This window comes from Daldinia caldariorum (genome assembly GCF_022478825.1).
Source record: "Daldinia caldariorum strain CBS 122874 unplaced genomic scaffold F4812scaffold_1, whole genome shotgun sequence".
Classification (NCBI taxonomy): domain Eukaryota; kingdom Fungi; phylum Ascomycota; class Sordariomycetes; order Xylariales; family Hypoxylaceae; genus Daldinia; species Daldinia caldariorum.
In genome coordinates this window covers 598,815-623,014 of record NW_025953037.1, presented here as the reverse complement: position 1 = coordinate 623,014, position 24,200 = coordinate 598,815, and the positions used below count along the sequence as shown (strand labels likewise).

At 47.8% G+C, this 24,200-nt stretch overlaps 5 protein-coding genes across 5 annotated transcripts; all 5 read right to left on the bottom strand.

Annotated features, from left to right (window-relative positions):
- Positions 1-1,126: 1,126 nt before the first annotated feature.
- Positions 1,127-4,304, bottom strand: F4812DRAFT_7623 (uncharacterized protein). The gene has a single exon (XM_047939394.1). The coding sequence runs from the start codon at positions 4,217-4,219 to the stop codon at positions 1,523-1,525; it is 2,697 nt and encodes an 898-aa protein (XP_047794610.1). The 5' UTR covers positions 4,220-4,304; the 3' UTR covers positions 1,127-1,522.
- Positions 4,305-4,710: 406 nt separating this feature from the next.
- F4812DRAFT_408273 (putative sulfate adenylyltransferase) lies at positions 4,711-7,793 on the bottom strand. The gene is made up of 5 exons (XM_047932354.1): positions 6,994-7,793; positions 6,779-6,806; positions 6,534-6,716; positions 6,320-6,468; positions 4,711-6,247 (listed from the first exon to the last, which is right to left on the bottom strand). The coding sequence occupies exons 1-5, from the start codon at positions 7,160-7,162 to the stop codon at positions 5,052-5,054; spliced, it is 1,725 nt and encodes a 574-aa protein (XP_047794609.1). The 5' UTR covers positions 7,163-7,793; the 3' UTR covers positions 4,711-5,051.
- A 7,792-nt stretch (positions 7,794-15,585) lies between these two features.
- F4812DRAFT_408268 (uncharacterized protein) lies at positions 15,586-17,577 on the bottom strand. The gene is made up of 8 exons (XM_047932353.1): positions 17,302-17,577; positions 17,163-17,237; positions 16,654-17,087; positions 16,561-16,593; positions 16,463-16,494; positions 16,323-16,396; positions 16,195-16,265; positions 15,586-16,140 (listed from the first exon to the last, which is right to left on the bottom strand). Exons 1-8 carry the CDS (start codon positions 17,349-17,351, stop codon positions 16,040-16,042), a joined length of 870 nt encoding a protein of 289 aa, XP_047794608.1. The 5' UTR covers positions 17,352-17,577; the 3' UTR covers positions 15,586-16,039.
- A 457-nt stretch (positions 17,578-18,034) lies between these two features.
- Positions 18,035-20,958, bottom strand: F4812DRAFT_7494 (uncharacterized protein). Its single transcript, XM_047939380.1, has 2 exons — positions 18,569-20,958; positions 18,035-18,520 (listed from the first exon to the last, which is right to left on the bottom strand). Exons 1-2 carry the CDS (start codon positions 20,833-20,835, stop codon positions 18,190-18,192), a joined length of 2,598 nt encoding a protein of 865 aa, XP_047794607.1. The 5' UTR covers positions 20,836-20,958; the 3' UTR covers positions 18,035-18,189.
- Positions 20,959-22,156: 1,198 nt separating this feature from the next.
- Positions 22,157-24,022, bottom strand: F4812DRAFT_7504 (uncharacterized protein). The gene is made up of 2 exons (XM_047939381.1): positions 23,540-24,022; positions 22,157-23,422 (listed from the first exon to the last, which is right to left on the bottom strand). Exons 1-2 carry the CDS (start codon positions 23,653-23,655, stop codon positions 22,477-22,479), a joined length of 1,062 nt encoding a protein of 353 aa, XP_047794606.1. The 5' UTR covers positions 23,656-24,022; the 3' UTR covers positions 22,157-22,476.
- Between the last annotated feature and the right edge of the window lie 178 nt (positions 24,023-24,200).

The window sequence follows — 24,200 nt, the reverse complement described above, 5'->3', positions numbered from 1 at the left end:
CGTTTTTGGGGGTTTGGGTTGTTAACCCCCCGTATTTTTTTTATTTTTTTTTTATTTTTTTTAACTACGTACCTGTTTTTAATTCTCCCCCCCCCCCCCCCCCCCTGTACCTGCTTTTATCTGGGCTGATGAACATGTTGGCATGGCTGGCATGGAAGATTCTTCCCCGTCACCTCACTTCCGAGCTCCGTATCGCAAGTTTCGCTGGGGTTTTCTAGTGGAGAAGTTGCTGCCGCCCAAGCCGTAGCAACAGGGAACCAAGATCGTGCGTAGGTACTTAGTGTATTTGCTCAGAATGCTTTCCTATTGGTAGAGCTGTCCCGCAGCAGGAAATCGGATTACAAACCCATGTTTGCTAGAATAGCTCCCCCTTGCGGCCCGTCAACTTTAAAGCCTTACAACCTTAAAGTTTTATTGTTTCTTTTCTCTTTTCTCTTTTAGTCTCTCCATACCAACATGTACGTACAGAGAAAAGTAGGTATAATATATTAGGCTGATCAGACTGACCTCGGAAAGAAGAGTCTAGACACATCCAAATCCAATAGGTTACCTCGATAGGTTACCACCAAGTTGCGCAGTTAAAGCTACTTCCGGGGACCGTCATTCGCTCCGCGTCGGGAGTTGATGATGGATGGCTTACACCTATATTAGGTACATAGTAGGCACATAAGTACATAAGTTCGTATAAGAGGTACCTAGGTACCAGGTAGGTAGAGGTATGTATGCACATCCATGGGTGTAGCTGCAAGGCCTAAAAAGAAGTTTATTAAGCCTAATATGCGTCAGGGCCATTCATCTTTGCTAAGATGGTAGATAGCCATTGTTGTCATAATATACGGTAAATGGTAAACATGCTTATATATGTGCAAGAACTTAGAAGCTATCTAGAGGTACCTAGATATGACAGATCAATCCATGTACAATTGACGTTGAAGAATACGAGAGGTATCCTCCGGCTTTAACTCCACTGCTCAAGGGACAGTTGGGTTACTATAGAATCCAGTGATTAGATTGTTCAGCTCAAGATGCACTTTAACCAATTTTTTTTTCTCTTTCTTTTCAACTCAACAAGCCATCTCTCCATACTGAATCATGTATTAGCTATATCTCTCTCGATTCTTTGACTGTAAGTGCAGAGCAAAGGTAGAAAGCTCCTTTCTGATGCGGAAGACTTGCGCGAACGCCGAATAGATGCAAATGAGATAGCTGGCATGACAAGACTTGAGGGCGCGAGCACGGAGCCTCGATTAGATTAAAACCTTATGAACCTAGTACATCAAGGCATGGAGGCCTTTCCTTTCTGGCTGCCCGGTCCCAGCCCACCTAACTGACCAAGCGGACATGTCGTCATCAGCTCATTGGTATACTGTAATGCAAATATGAGAAGGTTAGAAGAACATTCGATTTCGATTGGTATCAGTAAATTTCTTTCTTTCTTTTTTTTTCCAGGTCGTGACAGTCGTGAAGTAGTAGAGCAAATCCAATATTCAATACGCCTAAAGGCAAAATCATAATTGACCGATTACGCATAATTTTCCTCGTCATCCTCTTCAATTGGGGCGGGTGTTCTCCTTTCGTTTCTGCGCTTGGGGCGCCTGTGCCTTGAGCTTGAGATATTACTCGCAGAATCCTCAGGGGCCAAGTCGAAATCATCACCTCCCCAATCGCTTTCGCTCATGCCGTCATCATCTCCAACGGCCCATGGTGGTCTCTCAGAGCCTTGCGAGTTGCCGGACAATTGTGGCAAGACATCGATCCTTCCGGCACGGCGGTGCTGCTGGCTTAGCAACAGGCCGTTGTTGCGCTGGCGGAGTGCGTTGCGTACTACTTCAGCACGTTGGTGAAGCTTCTCAAACGCATCTTCGAGGGCTTCCATGCCCTGGTAGATATCCCTCTCTACCTCGGCTAGAACAGCCATTTCAACCTCTTCGTCATAGGATACAGGCTGCCGGCTATGACCTGTAGCAGTAGACGACGATAGAGAAACAAAAGAAGCGGGCGTTGCGCCACGGGAATACAAGCCAGAGAATGGTGTAGTGCTACGAGACCCGCCGAATCCCGACGAATGGCGCATACCAGACCCTCGTGGTGCGGGGGATGAAAACCCATTTGCAGGTGTACCACCTCGAGATAGTGGATTGTCAGCGGTGGGCGTTATGGCATCATCAGCATCGGCACCAGACCAGAGAAAGCCGTCAAAGCGTCCTGATATGAGAATTTCCCACTCTTGGGGGCTAATATCGGTGATTGTCGCGAGAAGATCGTGGTGGAATGGATGCTTGACAAGAAATACGGCTGTTTCTGCATCGCGGGGCGCTTGGGGTAGGCGGTAGAGTCGTTGAAGTGCTAAGCCTGTCTTGACCATGAAATCTGTCCTTGGCTTGCGCATTGGGGTAGGTGCTCTAAGAGAAGGTTGTAATTCTCGAGCACCGGAAACCAACGCATTGAAGTACGGTTGCTCATGCTGGTCGAGGTTGGTCAAGATGGCAAAGGTCAACGTCTCATCATCGATCTCCGAGGGCGCTGGTGCCGGCGCCTCAGCGCAATTATTCATCCATCGATCAACTACAGATCTGACCTTCTTGGACTGTCGTAGATAGTGACCCCTAAACTCTTCTGCGATATCCGGGTCTAGTTTGATCGGCGAAGCTGGCCTAGGAGGCATATCCTGCGCAGTCTCAATTGCGTTTGCAGAAAGAGAGGGAAGATCGAATGGTGGCCACGGTGGTAATTCAACCCTGCCTCCTACTCGTTCTAATACCTCGCCCCATCCTAAACCTCTGTGCTCTTCAGGTGTTTTTTCGCACATAATGCAGCTGCAGCCCTCGTCAGGAAGATCTCTAGAGAACACATCTTCCAATCGGTCGAGTAGCCGGCGTGCAACTGACTTATGCCCTGTTGCTACTGCAACGGAGCCTTGCTTCTGAATAACTGATTGGTATTGATCAAGAAGATTGAAGAAAGGTGCGAATAGAGTCTCTGCACCTGCCAGAGGAGGATTTGACGGTCGGGTTCCATTCTGGCGTGGTATCACAGAAAGGAAATGTTTTGGTAATGGGTGAGGAAGGCCGCCGTTCTGAAGTAAATAATCAATCCTGGGTACTTCCTGAATATTCAGTGGCGGGGGCGGAGGAGGAGGCGGTGGTGGGGGACCAAAATCGGATGCTGGAGTTGCTGAAGGCGTGGGACGTTCTTGTCTTTCACGCCTGGAGTGAAAGCTCGGTTTTGTATCCGGAAAGGCCTGCGGCGGCGGAAACTGTGGCGTAGCTGTGGGTGTTTTGGGGGATGAGTCTTGTATAGAGTCTGGCGAGTCCTCGGCTTCGATTGGACTAGGGACCCTACGCGACCTCGTCGATGCCGTACGATGGGGAGCAGTAGGAGTGGCTGTTGAGGAAGCCCCTACGGTCTTATTATCGCTCAATTGCGAAGTCTCGTCGTTATTAACTCGTACGCCAAATGGTGGAGGCGGAGGAGGTGGAGGTGGATAGGATGGAGTTGGAGGAGATTTGACAGTGGAAGCGTAACTTGAAGCTTTGGATTTTGTAGATAGCTTCGATTTCTCATCGCGCTTCGAGCTGGACCGCGACAGGCCGGAAGTCCTAGAGTTAGGTCGGTCTGAACCAGATTCCATTTCCTCTCTCAACTTGGAGGTGGACGTTTTGCTTCGTCTTTTCTTTTCTTCGGATAAATCCGTTTCGGGGGGGCTAGGCGGTCGGCTGTCTTTCTGCGTATTTTTCCTGCTCAAACCACCGGTTGATTTAGATCTACCTATGTTACCTGAACCAAGATCTGTGGTATCTGGGGTGAGGGGATCATCGCGAGCGGAGGCCCCTACGTCTTCGCGGCTGAGTATAGCTTCCTTACTGTGAGCTTTGCTGAAGGTAGGATACGGCAAGCTAACCCGGCTGCTGGAAAGGGTGGTCCTTGAAAGTTCGGGTACTAGGTCACTCATTGAGGATGTCCTTCTATCACGGTCCCTCTCTTTTTCTTCCTTGGTGCGATGTCGTCGATGCGAGGAGGTGTGGGAATCACCATCAGTACTTTTATGTTTAGAACGGTGTGATCTGTGATTATGGTGACTGTCCCTGTCACCTTTAATGTCACCTCTCACGCGTTCCTTATCCTTTTCTCTATCACGATCCCGTTCGCTCTTTCTACGCCGGGGATCTCGTGAGCGGGTATCGCTGGTTGCGTCGGCATCAGGGTCTTTGGAGCCCATGGTGGCGGACCATACGAGCCCGACCGGGCCCAACCGCTAAAATTCGATTTAACGAGGGAGGGTCGTCGAAGTTATTCGAAGGGTGAAGAGGGTCCTCGATTGGAGAGGGTTGAGAGAAAGGACGAATGAATTCAATGGTCCAGATGGTTCAGTTGCTTCGGTGGTCTTAATTAGGAATTTTTCCAATTTATGCAATGCGTTCGTTGGTAAGAATTATAGGAGCATGGCATGTAGAAGGCAAGAAAAAGTGGTGAAAAGCAGCACAAGGCAACTTTGCATGGTCCAATGTTCCCGAAAGATGTGCAAGGGAAGGTGACGGCGGCTATTGGAGTCTTCCCACACGCTACGCAGCTTCCTGTGATTCGACGAGCGACATGAGCGACATGCATATATCGAGAATTGGAGACTCAACCACGTACGAATCGGGTATGGACGTACCCGTACCAATCGCTTGAAAAGTGGGGTCGCCGTACCTTATGTACCTTACCTTACGTTAGGTATCTACCTAAAGAAGTACACCGCCTGCAAGCTACAAGTCGTTGTCAAGTATTTGTAGGTTTGTAGGTACTACATCTTCGTACTGTATTGTACTATATACTATACTACCTCTATCTTCTAAAGCTTCTATGTCATTCATAGGTATATTTTTTATGTTGATCCTACGAATATAAGGACCTGGTATGCTATGGTACGCTAATCGCCAAATCTATCCCGTTGTCTTCCTTTATTCGTTCATAAAATGTTCTCTCGAACGCGTCGTAAAATCTAATAAGAACCTAATCTAAAACCGTAGAGAAAATTCTTCTCATCAAACTCATCAAACTCATCTCGTTTATAGGCGGTCTAGTAAACCACGGCTCTCCAGCATCAGCACGATCTGGTGTACGATGGATCGCACCGTCTGCTTCTCGCAGTCTACTACTAAATCGGGCTTAGAGGGAGCTTCATATGGGTCGTCAACTCCCGTGAAACCCTTGATCTCACCAGCGCGGGCCTTGGCGTAGATGCCTCGCTTGTCTGTCTTCTCGCAGTACTCGAGAGGAGTAGCGACGTGGACAAGGTAGAAATCGCCGTATTTCTCGATAGCCTCTTTGGCAGCTTCTCGGTCCTTCTCAAAGGGTGCAATCGGGGCGGCGATGACGGCAGCACCGGACCTAGTCAGTTCGCCGGCGACGAACGCGATGCGAGCGATATTCGTGCTGCGGTCCTCTCTGCTGAAACCAAGTTCGGACGACAGCTCATGGCGCACTGTCTCACCAAGAAGCATCGAAACTGATCGACCACCCTGCTGATTGAGGGTGACCTGAAGAGCCCTCGCAATCTGGTCCTTACCACTGTTTGTGTAACCGGTCAAGAAGACAGTGAACCCCTGAGCAGCACGGGGAGGATGCGACTCGCGCAGTACCTTAACGACCTCGGGATACGAGAACCATTCGGGGATATCTCGACCGCTCCTCAGTCTCGAGCGCAATTCCGTACCGGATATGTTCAGTGTGCGAGTATCCGTCGGAATTTGGTCGACGGGCGCATACTCGTCCTTGTCCGGCAGGTAGGTCATCATTTGGAACGGCACAACTTCAATGCCAAGCTCGTCGCGGTACTTCTCGACCGCGTACTGTGCATCATAAGGTCCATAGAAATCAACGCCTTGGCTGTTCTTTCCAGGACCAGCATGATCACGTCCAACGATGAAATGAGTTGCTCCGTGATTCTTACGGATGATGGCGTGCCAGATGGCTTCGCGGGGACCACCCATTCGCATAGCCAACGGGAGGAGACCCAAGACCGCCATGCCATTAGGGTATCTTGGCAGAAGGGCTTTGTAGACTCGCACTCTCGTGAAGTGGTCAATATCTCCAGGCTTTGTCAAGCCAACCACGGGGTGAATGAGCACATTTGCGTGGTGCGAACGAGCAGCACGAACTGTCAACTCTCGATGCGCGCGGTGCATAGGGTTTCTTGTCTGGAAAGCGACAACGCGGCTCCAACCAAGCTTGTCAAAGTGTAATCGGAGCTCAGCCGGCGTATCTATCGTTGGGATCCCAGTCAGCTTCAACGTCATGAGTGACAAAGGCTACCATGGCAGGTAGATACACTTACATCGGAGATCTACAAAGTCATAGTGCTGCAAGCGGTTAACAGCCTCAACTTTACCACCAACGTAGAAATCGGCAGCTGTTCTGAAGAGATATTTGACAGCCGGATGCGCTTCATCATCGCTTCCGAAAACTTCCTTAGCCTCGAGGACCCTATTGTACTTATGTGTCAGTGGTTTCGATTGCGCAATCCTTGGCGAGTAAAGGTTCTTCCGTACTTGTCTGGTTTGTAGATATCATCCACGGTAAGGATAGCCAAATTCCTGTCGTCACGAAGATCGCGTAGCGTCACCCGGACGCCTGGCTTTAGACCAACCTCCTTGATGGTTTCGTCGGACACGTCTAGGGTAATGGGCATGCTGAACAGAACACCATCGGCCAGTCTGTTGTCCTTCACGACACTGCACAAAACAGTTAGCGCTCGGCCTTACCTAGTTACGCATATGGTCTAGTAGTTACATACCCATTGTAATCGGCCTCGTTCATGAAACCTGGACGTGAATTTGTGTAAGCTTTGACTTCATTCAGAGAGCACAAGTTCTCGTATAATAATTGTTTCGTTACTCCAACCAATGGCATCTGTTGATATATGAAATAAGGTGATAGGGTAGAAGCTTGTGACACTGGACAGATGGGGAAACACGGATACCAGGAATCAGACATGGTAAGTGAACACACCTTCAAGAGGCGAGAAACCGCCATTGAGGATCAATTCGAGGTCGCATAGCTGTCTCTCAGTCAGGGTAATGGCAGGAAGAGTTTCAGCTTCAGCGGCGAGCTGAGCTTGTCTAGGTAGGTCTCTAGCAATAAGGTCCTTGAGGACGCCGCCATGGGGAGGGTTCGCCATTATCTTAAAACGTAACCGAGTAGAAGGGTAGATACGGAAATGAAATGATAAGAAAAGAAGAGAGAACTAGGTTTTGAATTACAGTTCTTAATAAAAGATTGGATGGTGGGAAAGGATAGGTAATCAACGCCCGGTATGGAACGTATAACAGGTACTTCAAAACTTGCTACTATAAAAAACTAATACGGAGAGAGCCAAAAGCCGGCATGACCAACTTCCAAGATTATAGATAAAAAAAAAAAAAAAAAAAAAAAAAAAAAAAAACAGAACTAATTCCGATGCCGTCCCATACATGTACGTAATCAGTAGCAGACATTGTATGCAGTCTGCGCAGGGGTAGGACCTACGCAGTCGACCCTTATGAGAAGTAGAGTGTGTAGAGGCTAGAAGATGGGTAAAAAAAAAATCCAATAGCATTTAGCCTTGATGACGTGCTTAGAGACCAGCGAGAGCCGTCGCTTAGAATGTTAGCACCGGCGGTTCTCGTCCGTCACTGGACCGACACGACCCTTTTTAAACGAATTAGGAAGTAAACCAGACCGAAAACATGTCCGACAACACGGCTCTCGGGACCCTGAGACCCTAATGATGTCTTAATTTATGTAAATGAGAACAAATGGCAAATCTTGGGGGTAAATTGGAGTTTGAACAAATGAAAAAGAGACGGCGGTCTTTTGCGGCTCTTAGCTCCTTTAGGTACTTTAGGTACTTTGGTACCTACCCCTCTCGCCACGCTCCAACGCTCCAACTCTGCAGTAGTCGATGCATAGCGAATTAGGCTCTGCCAAATTGGTATTCAGGAAGCAATATGCTATGATAAAAATTACCTACACCCCGATTTTTTTCTTCATTAGCCGTTTCTCACCACCCCCCATCCTTGCAAGTATTCATCGTGTGTGACAAAGCAAATAACATGTAGTATATCTTCTTATCTGTGATACAAACTTGCAAGATCGAGCAAACTTCCGGAATGTGTCCATCACATATTCGGACATCGCATGCCACAAAAGAAACAGGAAGATACAGTGGCTCAAGCATGGTTGAACACCTTACGTCTCATCATCCTCGAGTTTATTAGTCTTATCCTTATTGCCCTTACCTTTTGAGAACAGACCATGGGCATATTGGCGCCAGCCAGATCCCGCCTTGTTATGCCTTGTGTCCCGTACTGCCGCCCTTACTGGTGTCGGGATAGCCGGAGGAGTGTGCCAGTGGTCTCTATCTGGCGTAGGGAGAGGTACTATCGCTATTGGGGATGAAGTAGCTATTGGAGTAACGTTCCCAGAGGCCGAACCGACAACTACAATGCTGCTATTGGAAATCTGACCGGATGTGGATGCTATTGTTGATGTCTGAAAGGTAGTCGGTTGATCACTACCAAACAACGTTGAATTTGCTTTGGGTTCAATTAGTTCCACGTCAATAATTATGTTTGCTAATTTGTTTTCACTCACCAAAAGAGCTTCCGGTACACGACGTCGAAGATGACCATGAAGTAGGTGTTCCTGTTGCACCTTCAGCGCCCGATGCGGATGAAGTGGCCGGCGAAGTTAAGGTCGCCATAGACCCCGGCTCTGTGAATCCATCCTCGGTGCAGGTTGTATCAATAGCGGCTGTAGGGGTCTCGCTTTCTGTACAAGTTGTGTCTGGCTCTTGAGTTGTGGGAAGCTCTTCAGTACACGTTTCCGAAGGAGTCAATGTCGAAGATGATGTTATCTGAGGAGGAATTCCCTGTCCACCTGGGCCACCCGGGGCAGTTGTTCCAGTGGTAGACGCTCCTGGAGGAAAAGAAGTAGATATGGAAGAGTTGGAGAAAATCGACGAGATGGAGCCGTTACCGGTGGGTGGTTGGCTCAAGGGCCCTGATGGTACCACCACAGACGTGGTAATACTGGATTCTGTTGATATAGCACCGGAAATTTCACTTGAATTAGGCAACAGGCTCGTGGTAGGTCTAAACGATAAAGTGCTGTTCGACGGAGAGTAGGATAGAGATGTTGGTAGTGAGGATAGGGACGACGGATTAGACAGACCGGTACTCAAAGGAGTAGTCGCGTGTAATGTCGACTGGGTACTGGTTTCTAGCGGCTGTCCCGTAGGACCACTTGTTGAAAACCTGTGGGATATTGACGCATTCGAAAATGGGAATGGAGTGGAACTTGAAATGCCAATCGCGCTAGTGGAAAGGACTGAGGAGGTGCTTTCAGGCGCGCTCTCGCTTCCGGTAACTGGTTGATTCGGAATGATACTGGATATCTCTGAGACCCCGGAGTGCGAGCTAAGAGCGCTGTTACTCCCGATTGAGCTCGGTACAGGAAAAGACTCAGTCCCCGAATGGCCAGTCCCGCTTGACTGGGCAGTCGGGTTAGGGAAGATTGTGCTATTTGTTAAAGGGAAAGGTGGTACCGACGTCGGTACTCCGGATGTGATAATAGACACTACTGTACCTGAGATTGAGCTAGATAGCCCATTTGATGGCGCGGTCGGTTCTGGGCTCTGTGTCAAATTAGAGAGGGAGAATGGTGGTGTCAATCCTGACGCTGTGGGGACTGATGGTCTGGTTAAGCTTGCGCTCGACTTGGTGGTAAAAGGTGTAATAGTCAATGAGCGAGTGGCATTGGATGAACTGATAGAACCCGTAAGAGAGCTGCTTGACACGCTTTGAAACCCCGTTGAGAAACCCAGTGGTCCCGTAGGGTTGTTGGTGACGTTTGTCGAGTTTGGCATAGGAAAAGGAGCGGGCGAGCTAGGAGTCTGCACCGAGGCAGTGTTTGAGCCCGCTGAGGGATTGATTCCTGTTGTACTACTTATCCTAATCGTAGGACTTCTTGAAAGTGCTGTCGAGTTCGCTGCGGAGCCTGTTGGCACGGGTGTTGAACTTGAAGACACTGGACTATGGACGGTAGGTGCCAGACTACCAGTGGATCCTAGTGTAGGTATCGTAGTATTCGAAAACGGGAAAGGCGCTGATGGGCTACTAACTCCTATAGACTGTCCATTCGGACTGCCAGAGGGAGACCTAGTTGAGATGAAGGTCAAAGTCGACAATGAATTAGCGGAACCAGTAGGAGGGATGGGTATACCTGTATTAGAGACGCCCGTAGGGCCAGGATTTGGCAACGTCGAGTTAGTTATAGGGAAGGGTATGGTTTGGGAACCAATCGGTGAAATATGCCCAGAGGATGAGGTCTCTGCCGTCTGATTGCTGCTTGGAGAAGCAGCCGGCTTCTGCGTAGACAAAGCTGTGCTTAGGAGAGAGCTAATAGCCCCGCTTGTAGGACCCGTTACGGATATAGTCGAGTTGGGCCTTGGGAATGGTGGCAATTGAGAGGCGGTAGAAGCAGAATAACTGAATCCGCTGCTTGCCTTACCAGAAATAGTGCCTGCTGGCGTACCGGTCCCAGTCGGAGGGACCGTCTGGCCGTTAGGGCCGCCTGTTGAGTTGGACAAAGGAAACGGGGGCCGAGAAGAAGAAGCTGAAGTACTGAATTGAATACTTGAAAGGGGGATGGCGGACGTCATACTAGAGAAACCAGCACCACTAGGCTTCACAGGAGACGTCGTCGAGTTTGTGGTGGGAAATGGGGGGAATGTTGAGGAGGACCCAAAACTGGCTACCTCGCTAGAGAGGCTTGACTCAAGCATAGACGATGCGGTAGACCTAACTGAAGATTGTGAACTAGGTTGTACTGTACCTGAAAACGTAAGAGATCCTCCGGTTGGTCCACCTGTAGTGATTGACGAGTTTGTCAATGGAAACGGAGCTGACTTTGTCGCTGCGGAGGTGATAATCGACAAACTACCAGGCATAAGACTGCTTGGAACCGTCACTGTACCGGTCCCATGCGTTAGGTTGGCGGAATTTGATGAAGTGGCCGTTATATTTGCTTGAACAGACGGGGTTGGGGAAATCCCCTGACCTCCGGGGCCAGCCCCCTGAGAAGATTCTCCTGCTGATATAAAAGCTGAGCTCCCGGTAGACGTTGATGGGGACGTCAAATTTGATGCAGCGGAAGACGAGAATAAGCTAGTCACTGCACCAGTTCCCGTAGGTTGACCCGTCCCTGGAGAAGAAACTACAGTACTTTTGACGGTGACGGTGGTGGAATTACTCAAAGGGAACGGTGCAGACGAAGTATTCGGAACTGGAGCTGAACTAGTCTCTGAACGCAACGACTGAGTCTGGGATCCCAAAGAAATAGACGGCAGAGGTCTCGTATTTGTAGCACCCGTTCCCGCTGGTGTAATTGTTTGACCAAGCGACCCTGTGGTGATAATGGCACTGCTGTTGGATAGTGGAAATGGGGGCCCTGATACGGAAGATATCTCACTCTCGGTAAGAGCACCAGATGCAACAACACTGCTAAGCTCCATACTAGATATCAGTGTCGTAGAAGCTGACAATGTAGGGCTAATGCCTGGGAATAACGTGGTAACAGAACCCGAGGGGGAAATGGAGAACCCTGAACTTCTGGTCGTAGGACTTTGGCTGTTTGTCGCGTTCGAGACAGGAAAGGGGGGCGTTGACGAGCCCGAGATCCCAGGGCCTTCTGACGGAGAGACACCTCCGGATGACAAGGTCTCTTTACTTACAGTGGCACTGGAGATGCCCTGACCTGATGGTCCGGCCGGGGATAAAGTCCCATTGGAGAGAGAACTGGTATTTTCAACCGTAGAGCTTGATTGCGTAACGCCGCTTCTCGTCACCAAAGAACCCGAAGACGTAATAGTTGACTGTGGGCCACCACTAGATGCTGTAGGCCCTGAAGGGTTGACGTTTGATGTTGAATTAGAGAGAGGGAAAGGGGCAGAAGTCTCTCCGGTCGAAGGAGATAAGATACCTGATGAGATAGTAGATAACATACTTGCCAATCCCGATGTGCCGGAGGAGACAGTCGCTGATCCGGAAAGTATTGTACTTTGCGTTGACTCTGAACTAGGGGTAGATACACCTGTGGTCCCAGGCGACTCTAAACCAGATGAGAGTCCATTTGACGACTGTGTTGGAATGCTTGAGGCACTTGCGGTCACAGCTGCTGTACTAGAGGTCCCAAACGTAGTTCCATTCCTGATGATTGTCATAGTGACAGATATTCCAGAAGATAGAACAACAGTCGTGACTACTTCTTCTGTACTCGTTCTAGGAATAGTCGTTTGACTTCCCGTATTTGCGTTATTGCTAATAGCAGATGAGCTAGTCTGGCCTGGAGTTGGAGGGATTCCTTGACCCCCAGGGCCTCCGCCAATACTAGTGCTACTTGTTGTGCTTAATACTGTGGTATTCGAAAAGCCGCTCTACAAATATGCTCGTTAGTAAGGCTTTTGTGCCACAGTACGTTTGCAATATGCCCCGTTTTTAAACGTATTAGACCCTATATACCTACGAACTTTCTGAAAAGGCACAATGACATACCAAAATTGAGCTAGACGCGATGGGAATAAACGATGTGGGGCTACCGGTTGAAGTTGTTGGTGGGTTCGACTCTTCAGTGCCGGTAGATAAAATAGTTGAGCCGTTCATTTCCCCGGTAGGTGATGTCGAGGACGTATTTATGGTGGACATGCTTGGAATGGATACAGATGGGGAAGTATTTGTAGCTGATAGTGATCCAATACCAGGCGTAGCGGATTCTCCTCCTGAACTGAAAGTTGATGAGACTAAGACTTAATGAGCTTCTGTATTGCTAAACCAACACAATATTGTAGATACCTAATGAAGTAGTTGAACCATTAACAAAGCTTGACGCATGGCTAGACCCGAGTATGCTTTGGGATCTCGCGCTGGGACTGGTTAGGATTGAACCTGATGGAGAAGCCTTAGAGGTAGAAGGTGAAGGGAGAGGAGAGCCATATCCCCCATATGTGGGAGTATGATAATTGTATCCACCACTAGGGCCATGCTGAGGGTCATCGAAGAATTCATTGTTAATTTTCTCAGCATCTACACCGGGAGGGGAATCGTGTTGAATAGCAAGGCTATCCCCTTGGGTCAATGCTCGAATACTGGGAAGAGCTGTCAGTAAAACGACCACCGACACCAAGTCAGCAGCGAGCGTTAAAGCTCTCATGATAGTAGTAGATACTACGGGTGTTTAGGCAGCCCGCAATCTCTAGGACGTATATTGCAGATGGTTAAAAACATATACGGAGGCGTAATAGTACTGGAGGGGTTAATGAGAATGAACGTAGTCGGTCCAGTTGGTAAAGATTTTTTTATAAAAGGTGAAAAAGAATACTTGAAAAATGATATAGAGTTAAAGATGCGGTGAGTTGAAGATGAGCTGGAAATGAACGTGTTTTATGGATTGAATGTCCTCTTCACCTGGGAAAAGAGAAGGTTGACAAGAATAAAAAGAAAAACGAAAACAACAGGACTACGACGAATAATATCTGTAGATAACCGAGCAGATAAATCCGGTTGAGAGAAAGAGGCCAATTATAGGAGGGAAGGGACAAACTTGAGATAAGAACTATGGTAGAAGGAGTAACCGATGCGTCGATGCCAGGACATGGAGCATTAGGTAGTGCATCTTCGGGGGGAAGGGGCGACACCCTCAAGAGAGATTAAGTCGAGACAGCTTCTACCTAGGTAGTTTCCACCGAGAGAGAAAGAGAGAGAGAGAAGAGAGAGAAACGGCAATGACTCCACTATTAGGTACATGTATCAAGTAGGTAGACAAAGTACCTATCTTGAGCCCATACATGGCCCATACATGCATAAGGTATGCTGCAGGTACCTCTTAGGTAAGGTAAGACGCATATAAGTGAAGTATGGTGGAGGTACAGTTAAGTAGATTCATGTATTTGACCGTCAGTCAGAACCTGGAAGCCTTCTTAGGTATCGTATCATACGACAATGGCAAAATCTAAGGGGTTATGCTTGGTGCCCTCTCGCACTCGCCGCTAGGCACGCTAGGCACGGAGCAGGGACACGGAGCAGGGGCACGTCGAGGTCATCCTTGTTCTTCTCTCTTATTCTACGATATGTACATGTCGAGATCTCGTTTAAGGACGTGCTAAATGTCCATGTGTACGTGGGAGTATGTGGTGTATCTTGACGGCCATGTGCTAAATCCTACTTCTAGGTAGCATTCTCAAGTATTATTAGTAAACCTGTTAGTATATTCGACCTAGCTTGAGGTAATATATTTGTAAAATATTAGAAGATGGAACACAAGGTATCATTTAGAGATTAGGACCAGGCATTTTTCAGTCTTGTCTAACGGTTATGTTGATGGAAGAAGTCTCCCGTTACGAAGCTCTTTCTTCAAAGATAGGCGAGAAAGATAGACATCAGGACTCGTTTAGATCGGGGGACGCTATGCTGCCTATTTTCTAAGACGTTTTTTAATTTAACAGCGCCACAGAAACTCCAAGTTTTAGACATACCACGTCTTTACAGGGTCCCTCTAGGTCCCTTCCTCCCCCCTTTGTAGAATTTCATATCTTTGAAAACTCCCAGTCTGAAAATCTGTTAGCATAACGGGACTAAGTAGTGAGTCCTGTGTTGCCTCTGTGGCATGTTAATCCTTGTTGAATTCTCAGTAGTGACACCGTGTAATATTACCTTAGTAGGTACAGCCCACCCCAGTTCGGTAAGAAGCTATTGTGACATATGTCGAACGATCAAAGTTCATCACGGCTGATATCTTAAAGCACAGTTTGAACCCCATAATACCTCCACTCTGAGAACCTCGCCAAGGGGTAGGTAGTAGGCAAGCTCACATCATGCAGTGGCTACACGGTACCTTGGGGACAGAGGAGGCTGTATGCATAAAGCTGCAGAGAGCCTGACAAGTGGTAGGTGCCAGACGCACCTAACCGTTGCATAAATTACCCATTAGAGATCTTGCAAGTCTTCTCCCGTCCAACACTGCATGAAGGCGAGTACGATTAAAGGAGCCTTCCCATTATCTATGTAACCTGAAAAGGTTTTACTGTACCTTGGATATATTTTACTATGCCTTTCTTCGTAAGGTACCTATATCTATCTAACATATGATATATCTCGCAGCCCGTATACCTAATAGCACCATAGATAATGATTATATAGATTACCTAGGTACGCCAAGTGAGATGATAACGTGTATATTTGCTCATCCTATACGGGTCGGCTTGTCATACGTCTAGAAAGCCTCGCCGCATCTGTTCCCGTCAATTCCCTTTACTAGTGCGTGGGAGTGTACGGAGCAAACCTGCAAGGCCCTCCGGGGTAGAGTCCAGTCGTTCTAGAAAATCAGACATAGTTCCCGTAGTATTGGTGTGTTTCGTATTGATTAATCGAGATTGTGCGGCTTTCCTACCTTAGGTGCCTAGGTATGCACCAAAGCTCTGAGACAAAGTAGTCGGAAGTTGGGACAGCACGTGCAAGAGCCCTCCCACTTACTTATAATATGAGACATGAAGACAAGCACTCCAGCGGACATTTAAAACTGGGAAGAACGTCTATCCACTCTAAGTAGCTCTAGGACTAAGGGACATCTCCGGGATGATGGCACAGAAAGATACCTACCTACCTAGACAACAGCCAATTCGATGAGATATGGTCAGTACCATTTCCGAATTACGGTGCCGCTTTGCGTGATACCTGCATGCACAGGCCTGAGGCACAGATGCACCACATGTGTAATTCCGAATTCTCAATGTCCATTGAATATCCTACGGAGTTCGTTTACCAAACTGAAATCCTTAAATTTAACGAGCCTATTGATCATTTCCTATTCCCCTGTCCCCAGAATGGTAACAAGAAACACAAGCTGCGTACCCCGAGACTTAGTCAAAGTCTTACCGAGATGCAGGCCGGTTATGCATTGCTGTGCAGGATCTTCGATGCACTTAATCTCGGAGGGGTCGGTCTTGTGCATCTTTAGTACTACCCTACTCGGCCTTCTTCGCAGACTCCCGCAGTTGAGGGGCAGTGCCTCGTGTCATCTGAGTGTTTCTCTGCTCGATGTCCGCTGCCCAGAGTGCAGCGCCCACTACCATCTGTTGTGAGTTATGAACTACTTATGTTGGAATCCAACCTAACTTACCGGTGTTTGTAAATGTAAAAAACATCGATACTATAGGTATCATCTCAAGGAGAGTTGCGATAGTCCCGAAGCTATAATATGAGATAAGCTACGCCCGTGAACTTATGTACGGACAATTTAATACGTACGTTGCGTATGGACCGGCATGGCGTTCAAGCCAATCCCGTTGTTGAGACGAAGTCCATCCTTTCAGTTGAAAATACTGTAACTAGTCAGGGGTGATAACGATACCTTAGGTAGGTATAGGGACATATCGGGGAAGACCAACCCGGTCATGAACAGAGCTACCTCTTGTCCGGCCTGAGGGACATGGATGTTAGCGGCCGGATGGTACGAAAGACGTAACGATAAGAGGTAGGTACTAACCTTGGAGAATGATAAATATAGCAGTGCCAACAACTGTGGGCACGCTTCCGGTTAGTAACAAATAATAGAGACCACTTGATTTGTAAAACGTACTAGGAATGAAGTTAAGCGGAAGATATATAACGTATCTGACCAGGGCCTTTGGAGTGAACTTTGAGAATGGATTCTTGAGAATCTTGCCCAATCTCGCAATCGGATCTTGGCCAGATTTTAATTGCCTTCCCTCGCTAACGATACCGACAGCACCCTTGGCGACAAGCGTGCCATCGAAAGTGTCGAGCAGCGCATCTTGTAAAAGGAAATTACGGGAAATGAGGTTTACAATGGTAGAGCTCTCGTTGAGAATGAGAAGCACGGTCGTAAATACAGCTAAGGGCCCGTTTACAAAGACGAGAATGGCTAGCTGTGGAAGGTAAGTCAAGAAGAACATAGATGCGGTAACTCCTGCTGTAAGCCCCAAAGTGGGCAGTATGCGGGAGTAGAAAGGTTTCCATAATGATTTATGCGTCACAAAATAGACAATACCCCTATTCATAAGCCATTAGCTCCTGTTATTACCTGACGAGCTAGAGTATTGTATAAGACGAGAGAGGCTTTGATACTTGAAAGGATAGAGGTAAGATCCGCTCTTCGCAGCTTCTGACAGGAGGACTTTGGCCTTCTCGTAGTCTTCTTTCCTACTACCAGTTAGATGGAATCATTCAAGTTCAAAGCATTGCAATGCCAGGTTTCAATACGTACGCCACCTCTTGGGCTTTAGCCTGGACGTTGCTTGCGAAGCTACTAGACATGGCAAAGGGCTGGCTGTACTAAGTTTAGAGTCTAGATACTGATAGTTATTCAGATTAGGTATTCAAATGGTTAGTGAAAATATGACGAAAAAATGCCTTTTCTTTTCTTTTCTTTTCTCTCTCTCTCTCTTGGATGAACGCATATGGATCAGGTTATAAGTCAGGTAATTTCGTCTAAGTTATTTTAGAATAACGATGAATGACACGTGCAGTTTGTCAATTGAAGAAATGATGTCGTCATAACACACAATGTGCAGGGGATCCCTGTCCTATGTCCTGCTGAGACAATAAACGGGTAATGATCAAGACTCCACTTGCCCCTTTCGACAGGCGCTTTGACCACTACATCCCAAGCTTTCACCATTCACTCACATTCAGACTCGAAGGATAAAGATTGTTGCAATAATATAATCTCCTTCAAAAAAGGAATGAAATCTATAAGGGCTGCCTTGAAGGGAAATAACAGCGAGCCAAACTTGTATTCGCTGTAGCCATGTACAATGATTACACCGAGTATAATAACCCTCATCCAAGCCTGTAGGCCGGTAATGATGCGGCCTCTAAACCTGATAATCTACAAGCCGTCGACCAATCCATAAATGCTAGCATGTAATGCATGCTTGCCTACTCCCCGAAAAACTGGAATGCCATCCATACGAGGACCGTGGAGACACGAAATAGCCTTATGCGTGTACCAACACGACGAGCCCAGTCCTTAACCGTTAACCTTATTCCCTGATGCTTTCCCAAACCGTAACCAGTATATTAAAAATCATGTCGCTGCAGTGACCAAACGCCTATGGTATCATGTAGAAGCAGATCGTACAAGTGGAAAGACCTATTCCCTGCCTTGGTTTTCTGTTTCTTCTGGTGCTCGCCTGGACCAGAACAGGAACCCATTTCGTATGTTGTCCCTCAGTGTACTGAACCAATTATCCTGATGCGCGTGGCGTAATAGCGGCGTGCCTTGCTCTACGTCAGAATTGTCCGCTTCTCCGACTGGATTGTCAGGCGATGCAGAGCTTGTTGCTTGCTCAGCTATATCTTCATCGCTATCGTCTTGATAGGGTTCGTATCGAGGACTTGATGGCATCCCACGAGCTAGAGACCGGACGACATCACCCTTGCAAATGGGACAAGTTCGCCGTCGGGTAATCAACCAAGGCGTTCTATCCTCTATTAGTTAGATTCGCAGAACCGATCAGGGGTAAACTTACATGCAGTCCACATGGAACTCGTGCCCGCAAGGTAGACTCATAACTTGGCTGACACCGTCGACGTATTCTTCTAAGCATACAACGCACTCGACTTGCCGACCCATATATTTCCTCCACTGGCTTGCGTGTTGCGCATTACGTTTCTCGTGTTCTGGATGTGAGGAGGGCTTGGGGGTAGGCAAGGAAGATTCAACTTGCAGAAGATCATCAGCTGAGGGCACACCCGTAGTAGTCCGTGACCGCGGCCTAGACCTCGATGGGCTATGTTGACTCTGGAGTAACGGTGTTGTCGGCGACGGACTAGTAGGAGATGGGACCCTGGAAGTACGACTCGATGAGGATGCTACTGTATGATACGTACGCACCGGAAGTCGTTCAACTACCGATTTTGGCGCTCTCCATCGTCTTCGTCTAATGCGCGCTCGTAAAATGAGTAGAGCATAAACCACTGTGAGTGTGATAAGAGGACTAATGACTAGAACTAGGAGGGTATCAAAGAATGGGCTGGCGCCACTTGAGGGGGTAATGATAACCCAGAGGCCTTCTCGTTCATCGGGAAGAGAACCCCCGGGATTAGGAGTGGGCGTTGCCTTGTTAGCCGTATCGACTGGCTTAGAATGGGCCTCGACTTTGGCCAAGTCCACTCCATCGTCGTCTCCAAATATCTTGGAAATAAGGCCATCCTTAGATGAAGTCGATACCTTTTTATTAGCTGATCCGATAGCATCGGACCCTTTTGCGGGCATACGACCTGCGGCATATCGCCCGCTGTTAGGAGTAACCCTACCATTAGTTTGTATGTTGGGGTGTTGTTTCTTATTGTTCGAGGCTCTACTAGGCCCCGAATCCGGTTTCGAAAGCCTGCTGCCCATCTCCACTGAGTCTTGAGATCCATCGTTGAGCTCAGAAGACCTAACTAGATCCGGATCACGCCAGTCTTCCACACCTATCTGAAAATTATCATCCGGGGGTTGCTTAGATTTTGGCTTTGAAGCACCATCCAATCTATCCCTCGAAGCGCGCTCAAGACTATTTTTTATGATCTTGTCCCTTTCATCCGAAAAGTCTTCAACCAGCACCCAGTCAAGTTGGCCACTGCTAGGAGGACGGCTGCCGCTTGCTGCTGAGTTAGAACGAGAGTTAGAACCCCAGCTAAAAATATTTCCAAGCCAGCTTGACGGCCCATCACCTGACGGCGAGGGCCTTCTGTTTAGGAGCGTTTGCGGGTTTTCGGGTTTTGAGTTGGATTTGGTAGACTGGGCTGGCACGCCAGCTTGTCTTGCCCTCCTGTTCTTTCGGGCTTTCTCGGACTGCTGCACTTTCAAAGAAGGTTTTCCGTTCTCATCAATTATATCTTCGATAAAGCTCCCAGGCTGCATCATAAGCGAGAGCAGATACGCGGTCGTACGAGATGTGAAGATAGAAGGGATAGTAACATTAGACGTGTCCCCGTGGGCGTACATCTGTATCAATGGACCACCTCTCTGATTGTCTCCAACGATTAAAGCAATGGCGCCTCGTCGCTGAGCCCACTTCACTTTCTCGAGAAAACCGCAACCTCCTCGACTTAATAGAACTATCTTGCCGTCAATCTCAGCTCCCTCTTGTATGGATTGAATATCTGCATGCCCCGAACTCGAAGAACCAAGTGCATCACTCTGCGATGTAACCGACTTGTCAAGCTTTTGGTGAAGATAATCATCGGTTCCGTCGTCTACAGGCTTAGCCTTGGATCTGGACTCGGACTTGGACGCTGCAGTTCGGTCGACTAAAGGGGTCTTGGAACCCCCCCGTTTCTGATTTTTAACCTTCTCGGCCGCGATGGCAGGTTTGAACTTATGTTGAATTTCTTTCACGGACGGTTTCAAGACGGCGTTCGAGGTTCCATCGTCCCAACCGGGCACGTCGCTGCAACCCAATTCGCCTTCCCCTTCTCCATCTTGCATAGACTCCTCCGTAAAGCCACTACCGATCCATAGCTGTCCGTTTAAGCCGTTTGTTGGCAAGGGAGGTCCAAAAGCTGCAGGTCTTGCTGCGAACGAGGTACTGTTGTCATCGGCTATGGTGATGATAGCGTTCGGCGGGAAAAGAGTGAAAGGTGTCGTGAAAGAGAAAAGGGATCTGAAACCAGTGAAGCCGGACTTTTGCGCGGGATGGGAAGAAGATATGACGGGAGCGGGGCGGCCAGCGGATGTGACGGCGCGACATACGAGGAAGAGGCAAGCAGCGAAGAAGAGGACGAGGATGACGATTCTTGGTGGTCGCATGTTTACGGTAAAATGGGAGACCGCAGGAAAGGGTTTCTCAACGTAGCTGGCAACTCAGCTGCCCGGATTTATAGAGGACCATTCGTAGAACTAGTAAGCGTACTAATAGAAACTGGCAACACGGGAGAATATGAAGTGTATTATTCAAGATAAATGGAATCCGAGTGAAACGAAGTGGGGGTTTGACAAAATAACAAGGCGAGCGGCGGAAAAGGAAACACTACCTAAGATAGAGATAGGGAAGTGTTAGAGGGAAGATGTATAAAATCCAAGAGACCTCCAAAGGTCCTTTTTTAAAAAAGTAGGATGGAGAAGTTTAGAATCAGAGAGGGCTGTAACGATGATGATAGTAATAATAGGAAGGATTGGGATGCGCAACTGCGGAGTTGACGGCGTTGTTGTACAATACCTACATAACCTAGGTACACTACCTATGCACATCCATACATATAACAAGTACAGTACAATACGTACCTCTATACCTGGGACGTAACAGGTACCTAACCCAACCGGAACCGCGAAAAGTTAGTGGTGAGGTCAGGGTGGTCAGTCTAGCGGGCTTGGAGACCTGGAGTGGGCTGGAGTTGGGCTGGAGTGGGCTTGAGACTTGAGTGGGTGCATTTTAGCATGGGGCCATCCGAACATATTTTAGTGGGGTTTGGTGGGACTTAGAGTTGGCTGATCAGCAATTACAGCTCATTAGTTTAGAGCGTTGCTTGTAAGTTCTTGAATTCCCCAAATTACTTCATGAGGCAAAGCTATTTTGTATACAAGTAAAAAGTCAGCACTCACTCGGGACGATAATAGTATCCATATAAAATGAACTCATCAGAATCCACCCAGGGGCGAATAGCAAACCTCACCTGCCATGCAGGTGCTAATACATATTCTAGGATCCATTTAGCATTAGGTAGGCTTCTTCAAAGGCATTCTCATTGGCATCTCGAAGGTGTTCAACCAGAAAATATAAAAGGGGGCTGGCTCGGATTTATTAAAACCTGAAGTGAAAGCATTGAATCGCTTTCCAACATGACAACATGACACCATAAGGTTTCGTATACGACTAAATTAACTTTACCTAGAAGAGCCAGCTCCCAACACTCAACACCAAATACCCAATGGACCCATTGGCCCAGTTTAATTGTTTAGTCGAGATCAACAGTGTATATTAGTACTGCACTTCACAACCCCCTAATGGTGAATCTAGCAGGCTCACGGATATCTTTGGCTATGTTCCGTCTCGTATAATAATTAGGCAATAACCTTTATGACCGCACGCATGGATTGAAGTCTACCAGCGCACAGCCTCTATGCAGTATACCTATAACATTAGTTAGTACCTTATGTAGGTAGACGATATAATGAGTGAGTTCCATAAAAACTTCATTTAAATCAAGACGTCCTAGCCGGTTACTCCCCCAAGTGAAAACATCCTGCTAGAAAAGACAGTCCTGTGCCATGCCATGCCATGTCTCGTTACGCCGTGTTATGCTATGATATGCCCTGCAGAGTCGTGCAATGCAACTATGTAATGATATCTCCCATATGCCATTGAATGAAAGGATGAATAAAACTCAAGCCCATACGCCTTTTGTGATGATGATGCATTCAAATCAGGTTCAAGTCAATCGACGCCGTCTGCTATTCCGTGTCTGTTGCTAGCGTTACTGTGCCGTCCTTGCTGACCACCTTGCCGCGATCCCACTCTCTCAACCCCCCAACCTTGGTCCACTGCACGTCGCTTTCGTCTTTATTATCGCCCTTTTCCCACTTCTTGATCTGCTCTTCGGTAAAACCTGCAGAACGTAATCTGTCCGCCCCTTGCTGTTTCCACTTTTGCCTATCGCGGAACGCTTCTACTGCATTGTCCCAGTCGTCGCTGTCTTCCTGTTCGGGTGTAACATCCTTGGTTGGATCGTAATCGTGAGCGAAGCGGTCGTCTATGCCGGACGTAGCGGCGTTAGCTCCACGTCCTCGACGATGAACGGTTGTCTTATTAGCTGGCGCAGGGCCAATGATATCGTCTAAAGGGTCTGAATCAGACGAGTCCTCTGAGGGTTGACGTTGAGTGCGCATCGCGGTCCTTGATTGGTAGTGGGTTTCGCGCCGTGGTGAACGTTCCTTGTGCCCGCGCCGATGGGAACTGGATGAAGATGATTCACCTCCTCGCCTTGCCTCATTTCTACGTTGGGTACGATGCGAACTCCCATCACGTTCGCTTGGTAATTCCTTCCGACTCTTTTCCCTCCTCACGTCCCTATCACCTCCAGCATATAACGCTACTGAATCTGAAGTATGGCTGGTAGACGTCTCGGCCTTTTCAGTTTTGCGCCTCTTAGACGGTCCTCCTAGAATAGCAGCGATATCGCCTAGCATTCGCTTTCGCGTATCGCTAGGTCCAGGCTTGATCCTGCGCAGTCTCCGTTCCTCTTCCCATCGCTTCTTATCTTCCGCGTCCTCGAGATCACGAAGTTTCGCCTTAGATTCGGCGCTTTCTTTGGCAAGAAGGGCTCGATTATGGCTGTTAGTATCACGAATGATGTTGTTGAGAAATCTAGTGTTAGGTTTAGGTTGGTTCGCGGGACGCCTGGAAGGGCAATTGTTAGCAAACTTGGCATTAGAAATGGAGAGGAGAGAGTAGAGAAGAGAGGAGCAGAGACTCTGGTGACACGACAGTGAGTTCATGCATGGACCAGGCGCTTACTTGTTGGATTTAAATGCATCTAGGCCCATCGCAGAATATTTAAGAGAACAGTCCTGGGCTTCCTTAACCAGAAGCTCAGCAACTTGGTCGTCTGTTAATAGATCGTCGAGAGGCATTTTTTGATTGTTTGAGGAGATATATGAAGAAGCCGCAAGAGTAAGAGGAACAACTTATTAATCGTTAGAACTTGGAAGGGGTTCATGGGATCAGTTGATATCAACGCATCGACACTAGTCAGCGGGGTGAACGGTTCGAAGCTACCTACATATAAAACCTACTATGTAATATTTATAGGTTGGGTTGGCAAGCAGGATGAGTTAGATAAGTGGGTCTACCTGACCTAGGTACCATTAGGTATCACGTCCTGCATACAAGGTACCTACCTAGGTAGTATTTCAAAGGTATCTAGTAGATAAGGTAACACGTTTTATCATTTAGTTATATCTTATCGATTGTAGGGTCTCACTATCCCAACTACCCTGGCTGCCTTGGTCCCTTATTAAAGCTTACTGCACTGCAGCCCCACACCCTTCTTTTCCTTTCTTGGACAAAAGTAAATAGACAAGAGACAGGAGAGACAAGAGACAACAACGACATTTGATATTGCTTAATCTACTACAAACTCGAGAAGCAAAGATTATAAATAATCACTAAGCGAGTG